The sequence below is a fragment of the Pseudorca crassidens genome, chromosome 7 (assembly GCF_039906515.1).
Source record: "Pseudorca crassidens isolate mPseCra1 chromosome 7, mPseCra1.hap1, whole genome shotgun sequence".
Lineage (NCBI taxonomy): Eukaryota > Metazoa > Chordata > Mammalia > Artiodactyla > Delphinidae > Pseudorca > Pseudorca crassidens.
In genome coordinates, this window is record NC_090302.1 from 81,500,156 (window position 1) to 81,518,009 (window position 17,854).

The following is a 17,854-nucleotide window of genomic DNA, read 5'->3' on the forward strand; positions in this document are numbered from 1 at the left end:
CTTTTCTATTTCTTTCTATCTTGATGCCCCTAATTAAACTACAGCTGTCTTTTATATTTGGGTGCATTTCTAGTGCACTCAATAGTTTTCCTTTGAGCCTGGGTGACTTCTGCAAAGGAAGGGTTAATCGCATCCATTACCTGTGATTTTTTTTTTTTCCCCCTACTATCACCATTCAAGGGTGACCTCATTTCATGGTAGCAGATGGCACCTTTCTGTAGTTTCCAATGGACTATTTATACAACTTCACTTTGAATAAAACTAAATGATTGCAGAAACATTTTTCCCCAGAGTATTTTTTATTAGGGATTCCTGCCACCATATTAACATATAAAACAATCTGGATGTTGACACAGAAATGCAAATTTCACTATACAAAGGCTCCAATCACAGGTAACATGGCCCCCAACTCTCTAGTATTTCAATGAAATCAATTCATTTTGACTTCTTCAGAGTTGTCTTTATAAATAGTAGACAAACCACAAAATATATTCCAGATACATAACATTTTACAATATGTTCCAAGCACGGACAGAAATACACGATACTTCACCTACGTTTTTTTCATGATCCAACTTGCATTAGCACTAAAGACAAGATTGTGTGTGTATATGTATTTGCCATATGTGTGTGTGTATAAAACCACAAATGTACACAAATGGTAGTTTTCATGGAAAACTGAAACCTTTGAGACTGTGGGTTTTATCCACTATGATGTCTGAGAGGGAAAAGGAATAACATGTCACAAATTCCTCAACTGGAGAAAAACAACGATGTATGAAGGGCATATCAGTTGTGTGTATACAAATACACACATATACACAGATTCATATATAAACACATATACCAATAATATGGAATATACATATACTCACACACTTGCTTTGAGTTCTGTATCTTACTGTATTATATATTCTCCATCTTTGGAAGCAGTCTCTTCCTCATTTGATTCAGGCAACTGGTGACTGTCTTCTAAGAAAACTTAAGCAGATATTTCAAAAGACTCTGATTCTATCCCTACCAAATGGCATTTCGGGATCCAAGTTTTACTTTTGGTAGCTATTGTTTAAATTCTGCAGACCCTATCCTCTCAACTCTTTCACTTAAAAACATTTCTATTCAATACTGAAGTTTTTGCCTAAGAGAAAGAGATGTTAGCTAGAAACGTTAAAATTATATATTTAATATTCCTTACTATAAAGCTGCTTGGCTGGACTATGTGATACTTATTGTGTCAGTATTTTTCAATGTTTTATGATGGCTAATATATTAATTCCCTAGTTTAAAAAATATTATTTAATATTAGTGTAAAATGGCAAGGGCTAGATGATTTGTTATGGTTAGAACTTCAAAGAAAATGATTTGAAGCATGATTAGAAGAGGGAACTAATTTTGTGCAGACTACACTGGAGTACCCTTATGTAAGAAAGTATGACTGTAAGTCATAAACAAGGGGGGAAAAAATCTTCAGCTTCAAAGGAGGCCATTTGCAAACTTTCCAAATAACCTATAGAAAATATACTTCTACCTTGGTATCGAATTTCAGGTATCAAATATTCTTTATTAAAAAGCAAAATCAATCACTCAATGCACAAGAAAGAACATGCTATAAACTTAATAGCAAATTATACTATAGTTTGCTCAACTGAAGGCTTCATGAGCTGACTTTTAAAACTTATTTACAAAATTAAATGTCTAATAAAGCACTTAGATCTCCATGAATGAGTCATACTGGAATGGCCAATTTGGAGATTATGTTAATGATAGACTTGGAGTTAGGGAGAGATTATAGGCAGCCCAATCCCTTTGAAAATATTCCATGCCTTCATTTACAATCTATGGAGAAATCCCTATGCTCTATGCCCTAAGCTCCATACTCTTTTCTTTCACGGTATTGGTAAGTACTGTGCATGGAAAGCCTCAGAACCTTTCTGTCATGGATTTAATGGTATGAAGGAAGGTACTAGAGCATTTGTCCCACCTACTGTCTAGTTAGGGAGTCATTTCACTACTTCACCCAAGCTGAAATGGTATATTATCTAATGAGTTGAGTCCCTTCCACTTTCTTAATGAGAGCCCCAATTATGAATGAGTTAAAATCTTAAGGAAACCAGGAAAGGAAAAGAGTATAATGACCGCCACAAAGAACGATCATAGGCATTTATCAAAAAGCCAAAATCCATTCTCTTCACACTCTTTCTCACTCTTTTTCTCTCTCTTTCACACACACACACACACACACACACACCTTTTAAAGTTTCTTCCACAGAATCTCAATGAATGGCATGAGCGACCAAAAAACGTGCCTTCAAGTTTCTCCACTTTTATTTAGATCCACTTAAACATATTCATGTCAACTTGGACAGTGAGTATACTGTTCTTTACATCATCCAATACCTTGCATCACCATCACTTTCATAAAATAGATCATTTGTCTACCATCACTTGCCTGCCAGCCTCACCAGAACTCTTGTTTTGCAACTTACCAGTTGTCCAATTCCCATCTGCTTCCACTCTTGGGTTAATGTACAATAATATGCAATTAACTAGCATCTCCTTTAAACTTCTTTCCTTTAAAGTTTCACTTTATTTTAAAAACATTCTATTTATTTCCAGAACCAAAATATATGGACAGGATGCAAATGAAAGTAACAAATCATCTTGTCCAAATACTTTGAAAAATGGACCCTGTGTCCACTTGATGCTCTCAATTTCTACTTCCTCCAGTTCCATCATCCGTTTCAGAAGCTTACTTTCTACAGTGTTTTTCTACCTATTTTCTATCTCATATGCAGGTAACAACAAATTATGTTCAGCCAAAAATAGTTTAAAAAACAAACCAGTGCCAAAACATTAAAAAATTCCTGACATACCCTTTGTGCATTAGCCTTACAATCTGTACACTTAAATAACTCCAGGAGGCTTCTTTTTTTTTTTTTTTTTGCTAAAAATTTACCAAAATATTTTGAACACATAAAAATATTTTTAAAAAAACAAAAACAAAAGCCCAGCATAAATTTAGTTGTATAGGCATTGGTTAGAGAACATTGTTTTCGCTAAGGATTATATTCAAAAAAGTTTCTCTTGGGTTTTTACTAAAACTCGGATTCTGAACCTCATAGCTTATAATAGTGTTAACTATTAAAAAAGGAGGAAATCTAATTCAGCTCAATTTATTCTAATAGATAAAGAGTATGTCTGTACTATAATAAAAAATAAACATATTTTTGGTTATTTAGAGGCCATCTTCCTGACCTGTAACTAAAATAACTGTATTTGATTTAAACTTATTTACTTGCAGTGAATTATGGAAAGCTAACTTAAAGGTCTGAATAATCAGTTATGAGTAAAGAACACCTGTTGATGGTCCTGTGACCATTCAGAACAAGGCCTTTGCTGAAAAAAAAAGAAATCACTAGTATTGAATATAGCCCTTAGTTATATGAGAGATGAGCTTTATGAGCAACCCAGCATGTAAAGAACGAGGTTGACTTTGCCAGCCACCCACTCCTTGAGAGGACAGTAGTATTCATAGTGAAACTGCTCAAACTCGGGTGTCTGGCGGATTTCACATAAGAAGGAGAGATCAATACCTGACTCCAAAAGGAGGAGGAGCAGGGGGAATACAAAGAGCAGCAGGCCCAGGCCCACCACAAGGAGCCGGGAAAAACTCTTGACCAGTGGGTTCACCCGAATATGGCCACTCAGAATGTCATAGCTCCATGACAAAGCTTGGTGAGCCTCCTTCAGCTCTTCTTCTTCAGCCATTAAAAAGGCGTTTTCATCTGCTTCTAGTTCCTCAAACGAATCTGTGTCTTCTTTTTCCAACTCCAGCCTAGATGGACAGTCAAAGAGCATGTCAATCTCATCATCATCAATGGGGGTAGGGAGCAGGCTGGCACTTGGGTTGTATGCCAGTTCAGAGATGGTCAAGGGCTCTTCTTTTATTTTATCTTCCTCTTCACTTGAGGGCTCTTCATACTCATGGGATTCCTTTACTGGTGAGCTGGAGGTCAAGGGGGCAGAAATGTCATCTTCTTTGGGCAATGGAACACCTGTAAAGAGACATATTTTTCTTAATTTTAAATTTCAAGTTTTCTTCTTCCACAAAAATCTGTAAATGGAAACAAACCAAAACTAACTAATGAATGGAAATTAGGGAATCCAAGAAATTGTTCTGTGGAATCCTGACTTTTAACAAAGTCATTTTTAGTATAGATCCTATACCATAAGTTCTAAGGTCAACGTGTTAAACCCAAGATAACCAAAATAGCTCAAATGGTTGGCAGTATTTACAATATTTACATGTGCAATTATGGTCTGAAAACCCCCAACTTTGGTCATGTTTACAAGAACAAAATGACAAGAAATCACTATTATAATTTTGAGTAGTGTCTTTTGGAAGTCAACACTGTCATCCAACAAAGTATTGTAGTAAAATTAGTCAACTATCTAATGGGATATTATGTTATGTATTTTTTCTAGTCTTCATTCTAGGCACAATTTTGTGGTTTCTCGTTTCATATAACTGCAATCATATCTGTATGAACAAATTTACATCTTGTTCCTTTAACATTTTAACTTAGACATTTTCTCTGTTGACATAAACTCCCACTGGCATTTATAATGGTTGCCAAATTTTCTACTTAGTTAATACAATAATAGTTGCCTATTGGCAAACATTTAGATTGCTTTACAGTTGTGAAAAAAGAATGCTATGAGACATCTTTACATATACAGCCTTTATCACCTCTTGTTTCAGCTCACTGGACAGATGTCTGAAAGAAAAATTGCTTGGTCAAAAGGTATGGACATTATTTCTTAACCTTTATTGGGGGAGAGGTATTTCTCAACCCTTCATTTTATAGATGGGAAACCCTTCAAATAGCAGGCCTAAGGCCAGTTCTCCTAATTTTGAGCCTTGGGTTCTTAGTAGGAAAGGTAGAATCAAAGAAATTTTCCCCGGGAGGGATGTACAGTATAATACCAAATTGGTAGCCAAGTACATCAGGTAACTGTAAGCCTGCTTTTAATGAATGCATTTCAGTATTTTCCTCTCTTCAAGATGTACAGGAAGTGATGTCACCAAGATGCCAACATCGGTTGTTCCTGACTTCTCTTCCCCTCACAGGAAGAACAACTAACAACCATTCACGGACAAGACATCACTGAGAAAATCCTAAAACATGGAAGTGAGGCTGAAGTACCCTCTTGTACCACAGAGACCAAGACAGACTGCATTGGGAGGGTAAGAGGAATGGCTATGCTGATCACACTGCTTCTCCCCTAGGCTGGCACAACATCACACTGAGAGATCTCTTCAGAGACTCCAGTTCCTTCAGTGGGAAAAGAGAGCCAGGGGTGACATCCAGCTCCCCGCCTAGCATTGTGGGTCACTTCATGGGAGCCCTTACTCTGTATTTCACCCCCCAGTATCACAGGGGAATCTGTGGGGCTCAACCACTGGGAATTCATGATGGAGAAGGCGGGGGGGCTTCCAACAGTCAGCACTCAGATCTTGGCAGACTGAGTTCCTACCTGCAGAGCCAAGTACTAGTCCCAACCAGTGGCTGTGCTCATATGCAGAATCTAGTTGGTGGTGCATCTAACCAGGGAAAGGACTGCCAGATTCAGATCCTCAGAGGAGGAGTTTTGACAGCCCTGGAGCCTGGTCTACTCACACCCAGGCAGAAGAACTGAGTCATAACCCCACCCACTGTGGATCCTAGATCCCTGTCCCTTCCAACCAGAAAGACTGTTTGGGAAAATTTGGGAGTTACCTGAAGTGGGCTCTCCCAGTCCTACCCAGGCAGGAGGGCTGAGTCATAGCTCCATCTGACAGGAAGGGCTGGTAAGAACACCTGGAAGCTGCATTATCCAGCCACACTGGAGCTGAGAGGTGGGCAGGCAGAGCTGATTGCTTTTAGAGCAAAGCAAGTGGTCCAGTTTGGCCATGGAACTTGGGGCCTGGATCAGATTGATTGAAGACCACAAACAGAGTGGCCTAGGAGCTGCTTCTCCCACTGTGCCTAAATTAGCTTACGTAGGGAAACTAAGTCATAGCCCGACTCATTGCTGAATACAGCCTTCAGCTTATCTGACCAGGGAACCTTACCAGAGAACACAGAAAGCTGTGTAGCCCATCCAACAGGCCTGCCTAACAGTGGCATTTGAACCAAAAGTATAGCCCATGGCTTCCCCTGTCTGCAGAGCAAAACTGGTAGTCTCACCTGACCAGAATATCCAGTAAACAAACACTCTTGCCTGACTTGGGTCCCCAAACAATGAGCCATGCAGGCCCTGCGTCCCATCCTGTTGCCCTACCAGGGTAGGGAAGTTAATTTATAGCCCCATTTACTGCTGAGTATAGTTCCTAGTCCCGACCATCTAGTAAGCCTGACCAGAAAATCCAGACAAAAGAGCCTAAACTATAGCCTCAGTTGGGCATGGAATGAAGCCCTCAGTCCTATCCAGCTGTTCTCAGCCAGTGGCACACACCCCCATCCACAATCTCAGAGCTTAAACAAACAGTTGCCTTGCCCCAAAATAGACTCTCATAGCAGGTCTCACCTGCCCAAGGATGCTAATAGCAGACACCAGAAACCCAAACTGAGCTGGCTGATGAATCCAAAGCAAATCTGCAAAATCTGGAAGAGGAGACCATTTACTCAAATGCACAAATACCAGCGTAAGGAATCAAGGACCATGAAAAATCAGGTAAATATGACAACACTAAAGGAAACTAAAAGAGCACTAATAACCCTAAAGAAATGGAGATCTATGAACTGTCAAAGAATTCAGAAAAATCCTCTTAGAGAAGTTTAGTGAACTACAAGAACACTGACAACTAAACAAAATTAGGAAAGCAATGAATGAGCAAAATGAGAAGTTCAACAAAGAAACAGAAACCATTTCTAAAAACCAAACAAATCCTAGAGCTGAAAAATATAATAACTGAAATGAAGAAATCAGTAGAGATCTTCAAAAGAAGACTCAACCAGGCAGAAGAAAGAATCAGTGACCTGGAAGATAGGATATTTGAAATTATCCAGTCAGAGAAGCAAAAAGAAAAAAGAATGAAAAAAAGTGAAGCCAGCCTCAGCCCATAGGACTTAACAGGACACAATGAAAAGAAACAATATTAGTATTAAAGGAATTCCAAAAAGAGAAGAGAAAAAGGACAGAAAATATATTAAAGAAAGACAGTAATGGCTGAAAACTTCCCAAACCTGGGAAGAGAAATAGACATCAAGAGGCCCAAAGGATCCCAAATAGGTTGAACTCAAAAAGGGCTCTACTGAGACATAAATATAAATTGTCAAGAGTCAAAGACAAAAGAATTTTAAAACCAGCAAGAGAAAAAAGTTAATGTAAGGGTGCACCCATAAGACTACTGGCAGATTTCTCAACAGAAACTTTTCAGGCCAGAAGCTAATAGCATGACATATTCAAAATTTTGAAAGAAAGAAACTGTCAACCAAGAATGCTATACCTGGCGAAGCTGTCCTTCAGACATGGAGGGATAAAGACTTTCCCAAACAAAAACTGAAGGAATTCATCACCATTAGACCTACCTTACAAGAAATGCTAAAGGGAGTCTGTTAAGTGGAAAGGACACTAATTAACATCATAAAAAGTAAGAAGGCAGTGTAAAACTCACTGGTATTATAGTCAAAGTTAGATTCTGTACGGTAATGCTGGTGCTCAATTCACTTACAAATCTAGTTTACAAGTTAAAAAACAAATGTAAAAATAACCATACCTACAATAATCTGTTATTAGTTATACAATAACAAAAGCAAGTTGTAATATCAATAACCTAAAATGTGAGGGGGAGGAGAAGTAAAAGTGTAAAGCTCAGGGATTGTATTGAAGTTAAGTTGTTATTAGCTTAAACTGGAGTGTTACAATTTTAAGATATTTTTTTTTATGTAAGCTTCACGGTAACCACAAGGGAAAAACCTGTAGTAATTACAAAAGGAACATGATAAGGAAGTCAAAGCATACTGATACCACAAAACATCAAAATAAGAAACAGCACGGTAAGAAACAAGGAACAATGGATCTACAAAACAGCCAGACAGTAAGTAAAAAAATGGCAATCGTAAGCTCTTTTTTTTAAATTAATAATTTAAACATAAATGGATTACATTTTCCAATCAAAAGACATAGAATGGCTGAATAAATTAAAAAACAACATCCAATGATATGCTGCCTACAGGAAACTCACTTTAGACATAAAGACACACATAGACTGAGAGTGAAGGGATGGAAAACTATATTTCAAGCAAATGGCAAAAAAAAAAAAGCAGAGGTAGCAATACTTACATCAGACAAAATAGAGAATGGACTTGATACAGGGAGGGGGAAGGGTAAGCTGGGACAAAGAGAGAGTGGCATGGACATACATACACTACCAAACGTAAAACAGATAGCTAGTGGGAAGCAGCCGCATAGCACAGGGAGATCAGCTCAGTGCTTTGTGACTGCCTAGAGGGGTGGGATAGAGAGGGTGGGAGGGAGGGAGATGAAAGAGGGAAGAGATATGGGGCCATATGTATATGTATAACTGATTGATTGACTTTGTTATAAAGCAGAAACTAACACACGCCACTGTAAAGCAACTATACTCCACTAAAGATGTTAAAAAAAAAAGAAAGACTGTAAACTAAAAATGGTAAAAATATACAAAGAAGGTAATGATAAAGGAGTCACTACATCAAAAAGATACAATTGTAAATATTTATGTGCCCAACATTGGTGCCCCCAAATACATAAATCAAAATCTAACCCAGCTAAAAGGAGACATAAACAGCAATACAATAACAGTGGGGACTTGAATACTCCACTCACAACAATGAACAGATCATCCAGACAGAGAATCAATAAGGAAACAGCAGATTTGAGCAACACTGTGATCAAATAGATCTAACAGACATATAGAGAACATTCTATCTGCCAACAGCAAAATATACATTCTTCTCAAGTGCACGTGGAACATTTTCTAGGAAAGACCATATGTTAGGCCATAAAATAAATCTTAGCAAATTTAAGAAGATTGAAATAATACTGAGTACGTTCTCTGACCACAATGGTGTGAAACTAGAAATCAGTAAGAGAAAAACTGGAAAGTTCATGCATAATGGAAATTAAACAATCTCCTGAACCAATGGATTCAAGAAGAAATTAACAAGGAAATAAAGTATCTTGAGAAACAAAAATGGAGATACAACATACCAAAACTTATGGGATGCAGCAAAAGCAGTTCTAAGAGGGAACTTCATAGCAATAAATGCCTACATTAAGAAGCAAGAAAGATAAAAAACCCTAACTCTATGCCTTAAGGAACTAGAAAATGGTGGTCAAACTGAGCCCAAAGTTAGCAGAAGAAAGGAAAAACTAAAGATTAGAGCAGAAATAAAATAGAGAACAGGAAAATAGGAAAGATTAACCAAACTAAGAGTTGGTTCTTTGAAAAGATAAACAGAATTGACAAAATTTTAGCTAGACTAACCAAGGAAAAAAGAGAGGACGCAAATTAACAAAATTATAAATGAAGAAACATTACAACTGATACCACAGAAATACAAAGGATCATAAAAGGCTACTATGAACAAATATACACCAACAAACTGGACAACCTAGAGAAAATGGAAAAATTCTCAGAAACATACAAACTACCAAGACTGAAACAAGAAGAAATAGAAAGTCTGAATCAACTAATTACTAGTAAGGAGATTGAACTGGTAATCAAAAATCTCCCAGTGAAGAAAAGCCAAGGACCGGATGGCTTCACTGGTGAATTTTAAAGAATTAACACCAATCCTTCTCAACTCTTCCGAAAATATCAAAGTGGAGGGAACACTCCCAGTCTTATTTTGTGAGGCCAGCATTACCCTGATACCAAAGCCAGAAAGGACACTATTAGAAAACTACAGACCAACATGCCTGATGAGTATAGATGCAGAAATTCTTAATACTAGAAAACTAAATCCAGCAGCACATTAAAAGAATCATTTACTAGACTTCCGGGAAGATGGCGGAAGAGTAAGATGCAGAGATCACCTTCCTCCCCACAGATACACCAGAAATACATCTACACGTGGAACAACTCCTACAGAACACCTACTGAACGCTGGCAGAAGACCTCAGACCTCCCAAAAGCCGTGTGGATGAAAGGCTCTTGGTGTTGCAGCCAGGAGTTAGTGCTGTGCCTCTGAGGTGGGAGAGCCAACTTCAGGACACTGGTCCACAAGAGACCTCCCAGCTCCACATAATATTAAATGGCAAAAATCTCCCAGAGATCTCCATCTCAACACCAGTACCCAGCTTCACTCAACAACCAGCAAGCTACAGTGCTGGACATCCTATGCCAAACAACTAGCAGGACAGGAACACAACACCACCCATTAGCAGAGAGGCTGCCCCAAATCATAATAAGTCCACAGACACCCCAAACCACACCACCAGACGTGGACCTGCCCACCAGAAACACAAGATCCAGCCTCATCTACCAGAACACAGGCACTAGTCCCCTCCACCAGGAAGCCTACACAACCCACTGAACCAACCTTAGCCACTGGGGACAGACACTAAAAACAACAGGAACTGTGAACCTGCAGCCTGCAAAAAGAAGACCCCAAACACAGGAAAGATAAGCAAAATGAGAAGACAGAAAAACACACAGCAGATGAAGGATCAAGACAAAAACCCACCAGACGTAACAAATGAAGAGGAAATAGGCAGTCTACCTGAAAAAGAATTTAGAATAATGATAGTAAAGATGATCCAAAATCTTGGAAATAGAACAGACAAAATGCAAGAAACATTTAACAAGGATCTAGAAGAACAAAAGATGAAACAAACGATGAACAACACAATAAATGAAATGAAAAATACTCTGGATGGGATCAATAGCAGAATAACTGAGGCAGAAGAACGGATAAGTGACCTGGAAGATAAAATAGTGGAAATAACTACTGCACAGCAGAATAAAGAAAAAAGAATGAAAAGAACTGAGGACAGTCTCAGAGACCTCTGGGACAACATTAAATGCACCAACATTCGAATTTATAGGGGTTCCAGAAGAAGAAGAGAAAAAGAAAGGGACTGAGAAAATATTTGAAGAGATTATGGTTGAAAACTTCCCTAATATGGGAAAGGAAATAGTTAATCAAGTCCAAGAAGCACAGAGAGTCCCATACAGGATAAATACAAGGAGAAATACGCCAAGACACATATTAATCAAACTGTCAAAAATTAAATACAAAGAAAGCATATTAAAAGCAGCAAGGGAAAAACAACAAATAACACATAAGGGAATCCCCATAAGGGTAACAGCTGATCTTTAGGCAGAAACTCTGCAAGCCAGAAGGGACTGACAGGACATATTTAAAGTTATGAAGGAGAAAAACCTGCAACCACGATTACTCTACCCAGCAAGGATCTCATTCAGATTTGATGGAGAAATTAAAACCTTTACAGACAAGCAAAAGCTGAGAGTTCAGCACCACAAAACCATCTCTACAACAACTGCTAAAAGAACTTCTCTAGGCCAGAAACACAAGAGAAGAAAAAGAACTACAATAATGAACCCAAAACAATTAAGAAAACGGGAATGGGAACATACATACCAATAATTACCTTAAATGTAAATGGACTAAATGCTCCCACCAAAAGACACAGATTGGCTGATTGGATACAAAAACAAGACCCATATATTTGCGGTCTACAAGAGATCCACTTCAGACCTAGAGACACATACAGACTGAAAGTAAGGGGATGGAAAAACATATTTCATGCAAATGGAAACCAAAAGAAAGCTGGAGTAGCAATTCTCATATCAGACAAAATAGACTTTAAAATAAAGACTATTAGACAAAGAAGGACACTACATAATGATCAAGGGATCAATCCAAGAAGAAGATATAACAATTGTAAATATTTATGCACCCAACCTAGGAGCACCTCAATACATAAGGCAAATACTAACAGCCATAAAAGGGGAAATCGACAGTAACACATTCATAGTAGGGGACTTTAACACCCCACTTTCACCAATGGACAGATCATCCAAAATGAAAATAAATAAGGAAACACAAGCTTTAAATGAGACATTAAACAAGATGGACTTAATTGATATTTATAAGACATTCCATCCAAAAAAAAAATACACATTTTTCTCAAGTGCTCATGGAACATTCTCCAGGATACATCATATCTTGGGTCACAAATCAAGCCTTGGTAAATTTAAGAAAATTGAAATTGTATCAAGTATCTTTTCTGACCACAATGCTAGGAGACTAGGTATCAATTACAGGAAAAGATCTGTAAAAAATACAAACACATGGAGGCTAAACAATACACTACATAATAACGAAGTGATCACTGAAGAAATCAAAGAGGAAATAAAAAAATACCTAGAAACAAATGACAATGGAAAAACGATGACCCAAAATCTATGGCATGCAGCAAAAGCAGTTCTAAGAGGGAAGTTTATAGCAATACAGTCCTACCTTAAGAAACAGGAAACATCTCGAATAAACAACCTAGCCTTGCACCTAAAGCAATTAGAGAAAGAAGAACAAAAAACCGCAAAGTTAGCAGAAGGAAAGAAATCACAAACAACAGATCAGAATTAAATGAAAAAGAAAGGAAGGAAATGATAGCAAAGATCAATAAAACTAAAAGCTGGTTCTTTGAGAACATAAACAAAATTGATAAACCATTAGCCAGACTCATCAAGAAAAGAAGGGAGAAGACTCAAATCAATAGAATTAGAAATGAAAAAGAAGTAACAACTGACACTGCAGAAATACAAAACATCATGAGAGATTACTACAAGCAACTCTATGCCAATAAAATGGATAACCTGGAAGAAATGGACAAATTCTTAGAAAGGCACAACCTGCCAAGACTGAATCAGGAAGAAATAGAAAATATGAACAGACCAATCACAAGCACTGAAATTGAAACTGTGATTAAAAATCTTCCAACAAACAAAAGCCCAGGACCAGATGGCTTCACAGGCGAATTCTATCAAACATGTAGAGAAGAGCTAACACCTATCCTTCTCAAACTCTTCCAAAATAGAGCAGAGGGAGGAACAGGCCCAAACTCATTCTACGAGGCCACCATCACCCTGATACCAAAACCAGACAAGGATGTCACAAAGAAAGAAAACTACAGACCAATATCACTGATGAACATAGATGCAAAAATCCTCAACAAAATACTAGCAAAGAGAATCCAGCAGCACGTTAAACGGATCATACACCATGATCAAGTGGGCTTTATTCCAGGAATGCAAGGATTCTTCAATATACACAAATCAATCAACGTGATACACCATATTAACAAATTGAAGGAGGAAAACCATATGATCATCTCAGTAGATGCAGAGAAAGCTTTTAACAAAATTCAACACCCATTTATGATAAAAACCCTGCAGAAAGTAGGCATAGAGGGAACTTCCCTCAACATAATAAATGCCATATATGACAAACCCACAGCCAACATCGTCCTCAATGGTGAAAATCTGAAAGCATTTCCACTAAGATCAGGAGCAAGACAAGGTTGCCCACTCTCACCACTCTTATTCAACATACTTTTGCAAGTTTTAGCCACAGCAATCAGAGAAGAAAAGGAAATAAGAGGAATCCAGATCGGAAAAGAAGAAGTAAAGCTGTCACTATTTGCAGATGACATGATATTATACACAGAGAATCCTAAACATGCTACCAGAAAACTACTAGAGCTAATCAATGAATTTGGTAAAGTAGCAGGATACCAAATTAATGCACAGAAATCTCTTGCATTCCTATACACTAATGATGAAAACTCTGAAAGTGAAATCAAGAAAACACTCCCATTTACCACTGCAACAAAAAGAATAAAATATCTAGGAATAAGCCTACCTAGGAGACAAAAGACCTGTATGCATAAAATTATAAGACACTGATGAAAGAAATTAAAGATGATAAAAATAGATGGAGAGATATACCATGTTCTTGGATTGGAAGAATCAACATTGTGAAAATGACTCTACTACCAAAATAATCTACAGATTCAATGCAATCCCTATCAAACTACCACTGGCATTTTTCACAGAACTAGAACAAAAAATTTCACAATTTGTATGGAAACACAAAAGACCCCGAATAGCCAAAGCAATCTTGAGAACGAAAAAAGGAGCTGGGAATCAGGCTCCCTGACTTCAGACTATACTACAAAGCTACAGTAATCCAGACAGTATGGTACTGGCACAGAAACAGAAAGATAGATCAATGGAACAGGATAGAAAGCCCAGAGATTAACCCACGCACATATGGCCACCTTTTCTTTGATAAAGGTGGCAGGAATGTACAGTGGAGAAAGGACCGCCTCTTCAATAAGTGGTGCTGGGAAAACTGGACAGGTACATGTAAAAGTACGAGATTAGATCACTTCCTATCACCATACACAAAAATAAGCTCAAACTGGATTAAAGACCTAAATGTAAGGCCAGAAACTATCAAACTCTTAGAGGAAAACATAGGCAGAATACTCTATGACATAAATCACAGCAAGATCCTTTTTGACCCACCTCCTAGAGAAATGGAAATAAAAATAAACAAATGGGACCTAATGAAACTTCAAAGCTTTTGCACAGCAAAGGAAACCATAAACAAGAGGAAAAGACAGCCCTCAGAATGGGAGAAAATATTTGCAAATGAAGCAACTGGCAAAGTATTAATCTCCAAAATTTATAAGCAGCTCATGCAGCTTAGTAACAAAAAAACAAACAACCCAATCCACAAATGGGCAGAAGACCTATACAGACATTTCTCCGAAGAAGATATACAGACAGCCAACAAACACATGAAAGAATGCTCAACATCACTAATCATTAGAGAAATGCAAATCAAAACTACAATGAGATATCATCTCACACCAGTCAGAATGGCCATCATCAAAAAATCTATAAACAATAAATGCTGGAGAGGGTGTGAAGAAAAGGGAGCCCTCTTGCACTGTTGGTGGGAATGTAAATTGATACAGCCACTGTGGAGAACAGTATGGAAGTTCCTTAAAGAACTACAAATAGAACTACCATACGACCCAGCAATCCCACTACTGGGCATATACCCTGAGTAAACCATAATTCAAAAAGAGTCATGTACAAAAATGTTCATTGCAGCTCTATTTACAATAGCCCGGAGATGGAAACAACCTAAGTGTCCATCATGGGATGAATGGATAAAGAAGATGTGGCACATATATACAATAGAATATTACTCAGCCATAAAAAGAAACGAAATTGAGCTATTTGTAATGAGGTGGATAGACCTAGAGTCTGTCATACAGAGTGAAGTAAGTCAGAAAGAGAGAGAGAAATACCATATGCTAACACATATATGTGGAATTTAGGAAAAAATGTCATTAAGAACCTATGGGTAAAACAGCAATAAAGACACAGACCTACTAGAGAATGGAGTAGAGGATATGGGGAGGGGGAAGAGTAAGCTGTGAGAAAGCGAGAGAGAAGCATGGACATATATACACTACCAAATGTACTGTAGATAGCTAGTGGGAAGCAGCCGCATAGCACAGGGAGATCAGCTCGTTGCTTTGTGACCGCCTGGAGGGGTGGGATAGGGAATGTGGGAGGGAGGGAGATGCAAGAGGGAAGAGATATGGGAACATATGTATATATACAGCTGATTCATTTTGTTGTAAAGCGGAAACTAACACACCATTGTAAAGCAATTATACTCCAATAAAGATGTTAAAAAAAAGAATCATTTACTGTGATCAAGTGGGATTTAGAGCTGGCATGCAAGGATGGTTCAACATACACAAATTAATGGGATATATCAAATTAACAGAATGAAAGAAACAAAATCATATGATCATCTTAATAGATGCAGAAAAAGCTTTTGACAAAATTCTACATCCATTTGATAAAAACTCAACACATTAGCTATAGAAGGAATGTACCTCAACACAATAAAGGCCATATATGATAAGCCCATGGCTCACATCATACTCAATGGTGAAAGATTGAAAGCTTTTCCTCTAAGATTAGGAACAAGACAAAGGTGCTCCCTCTCACCACTCCTATTCAACATAGTACTGGAAGTCCTGGCCAGAGCAGTCAGGCAAGAAAGATAAATAAAAGGCATCCTAACTGGAAAGGAAGAAGTAAAATTATCTCTATTTGCAGGTGACATGTTTTTATACATGGAAAATCCAAAAGACTTCACCAAAAGACTATTGGAGCTAACTGCCAAATTCAGTGAAGTTGCAGGATACAAATTTAACATAGGAAAATCAGTAGTGTTTGTATACAGTAACAATAAATTATCTGAAAAAAAAAGATCTCTTTTTACAACAGCATCAAAAACAATAAAATATTTAGGGATAAACTTAGCCAAGGAGGTGAAAGATCTCTACGCTGAAAATTATAAGACACTGGTGAAAGAAATTGAAGAACACACAAATGAATGGAAAGGTATCCCATGTTCATGATTAGAAGAATTAATATTGTTAAAATGTCAATACTACCAAAAGCCATTTATAGATTCAATGCAATCCCTATCAAGATTCCAATGAAATTTTTTACAGAAGTAGAAAAAAAAATCCTGAAATTTATATGGAACCACAAAAGACCCTAAATAGCCAAAGCAATTCTGAGAAAGAAGAACAAAGCAGGAGGATATTCACATGTGAAAGAATGAAACTAGACCCCAAACTTCCACTACTCACAAAAATTAACTTGCAGTGGATTAAAGACTTAAATGTAGAACCTGAAACCATGAAACTCCTAGAAGAAAACATAGGAAAAAAAGCTCCTTGACATAGGTCTTGGCAATGATTTTCTGGATATGATCCCTAAAGCACAAGCAACCAAATCAAAAACAAGTGGGACTACATTAAACTAAAAAGCTCCTGCAAGCAAAAGAAGCAAACAATAAAGTGAAAACCTATGGAATGGGAAAAAAATTTCCAAGCCATATCTGAGTAGGGGTTAATATCCAAAATATATAAAGAACACACACAACTCAATAGCAAAAAAAAAAAAACCTCCAAATAATTCAATTTTAAAATGGGGAAAAGGCCTGAATAGACATTTTTCTCAACAGGATAAATGAAAGGCCAATAGGTACACAAAACTAGGCTCAACATCACTAGTCATTAGAGAAATGCAAATGAAAACCACAATGACATATCATTTCATGCCTTTTAGAATAGTCATCATCAAAAAGACAAAACAAATAAATAAAAAGACAGCTACATGTAAAAGAATGAAATCAGAACACTCTCTAATACCATATACAAAAATAAACTCAAAATGGATTAAAGACCTAAATGTAAGCCCAGACACTATCAAACTCTTAGAGGAAAACATAGGCAGAACACTCTATGACATAAATCACAGCAAGATCCTTTTTGACCCACCTCCTAGAGAAATGGAAATAAAAATAAACAAATGGGACCTAATGAAACTTCAAAGCTTTTGCACAGCAAAGGAAACCATAAACAAGAGGAAAAGACAGCCCTCAGAATGGGAGAAAATATTTGCAAATGAAGCAAGTGACAAATGATTAATCTCCAAAATTTACAAGCAGCTCATGCAGCTCAACAACAAAAAAACAACCCAATCCAAAAATGGGCAGAAGACCTAAATAGACACTTCTCCAAAGAAGATATACAGATTGCCAACAAACACATGAAAGAATGCTCAACATCATTAATCATTAGGGAAATGCAAATCAAAACTACAATGAGATATCATCTCACACTGGTCAGAATGGCCATCATCAAAAAATCTACAAACAATAAATGCTGGAGAGGGTGTGGAGAAAAGGGAGCC

The 17,854-nt window shown here is 37.4% G+C and overlaps 1 protein-coding gene and 1 long non-coding RNA gene across 9 annotated transcripts in view; one reads left to right on the forward strand and one right to left on the reverse strand.

The window, feature by feature from the left end:
- LOC137227979 (uncharacterized) overlaps positions 1-17,854 on the forward strand; it is a 128,869-nt gene that overhangs the window by 102,964 nt on the left and 8,051 nt on the right. For all 5 annotated transcript variants that reach the window (XR_010945096.1, XR_010945093.1, XR_010945092.1 and 2 more), the window contains 2 exons: positions 4,763-4,805; positions 5,132-5,248. This is a non-coding gene — a long non-coding RNA (uncharacterized lncRNA). The remainder of the gene's footprint in view (positions 1-4,762; positions 4,806-5,131; positions 5,249-17,854) is intronic.
- The window catches only part of FRMD3 (FERM domain containing 3), a 315,727-nt gene that overhangs the window by 1,436 nt on the left and 296,437 nt on the right, over positions 1-17,854 (reverse strand). For 2 of the 4 annotated variants that reach the window (XM_067744692.1, XM_067744694.1), the window contains exon 14: positions 279-4,055. In XM_067744692.1, the coding sequence (XP_067600793.1) occupies positions 3,457-4,055 (599 nt within the window). In that variant the 3' untranslated portion in view covers positions 279-3,456. Of the gene's footprint in view, positions 1-278; positions 4,056-17,854 lie in introns of those variants that run through there. The other 2 variants (XM_067744693.1, XM_067744695.1) reach the window with 2 other exon arrangements.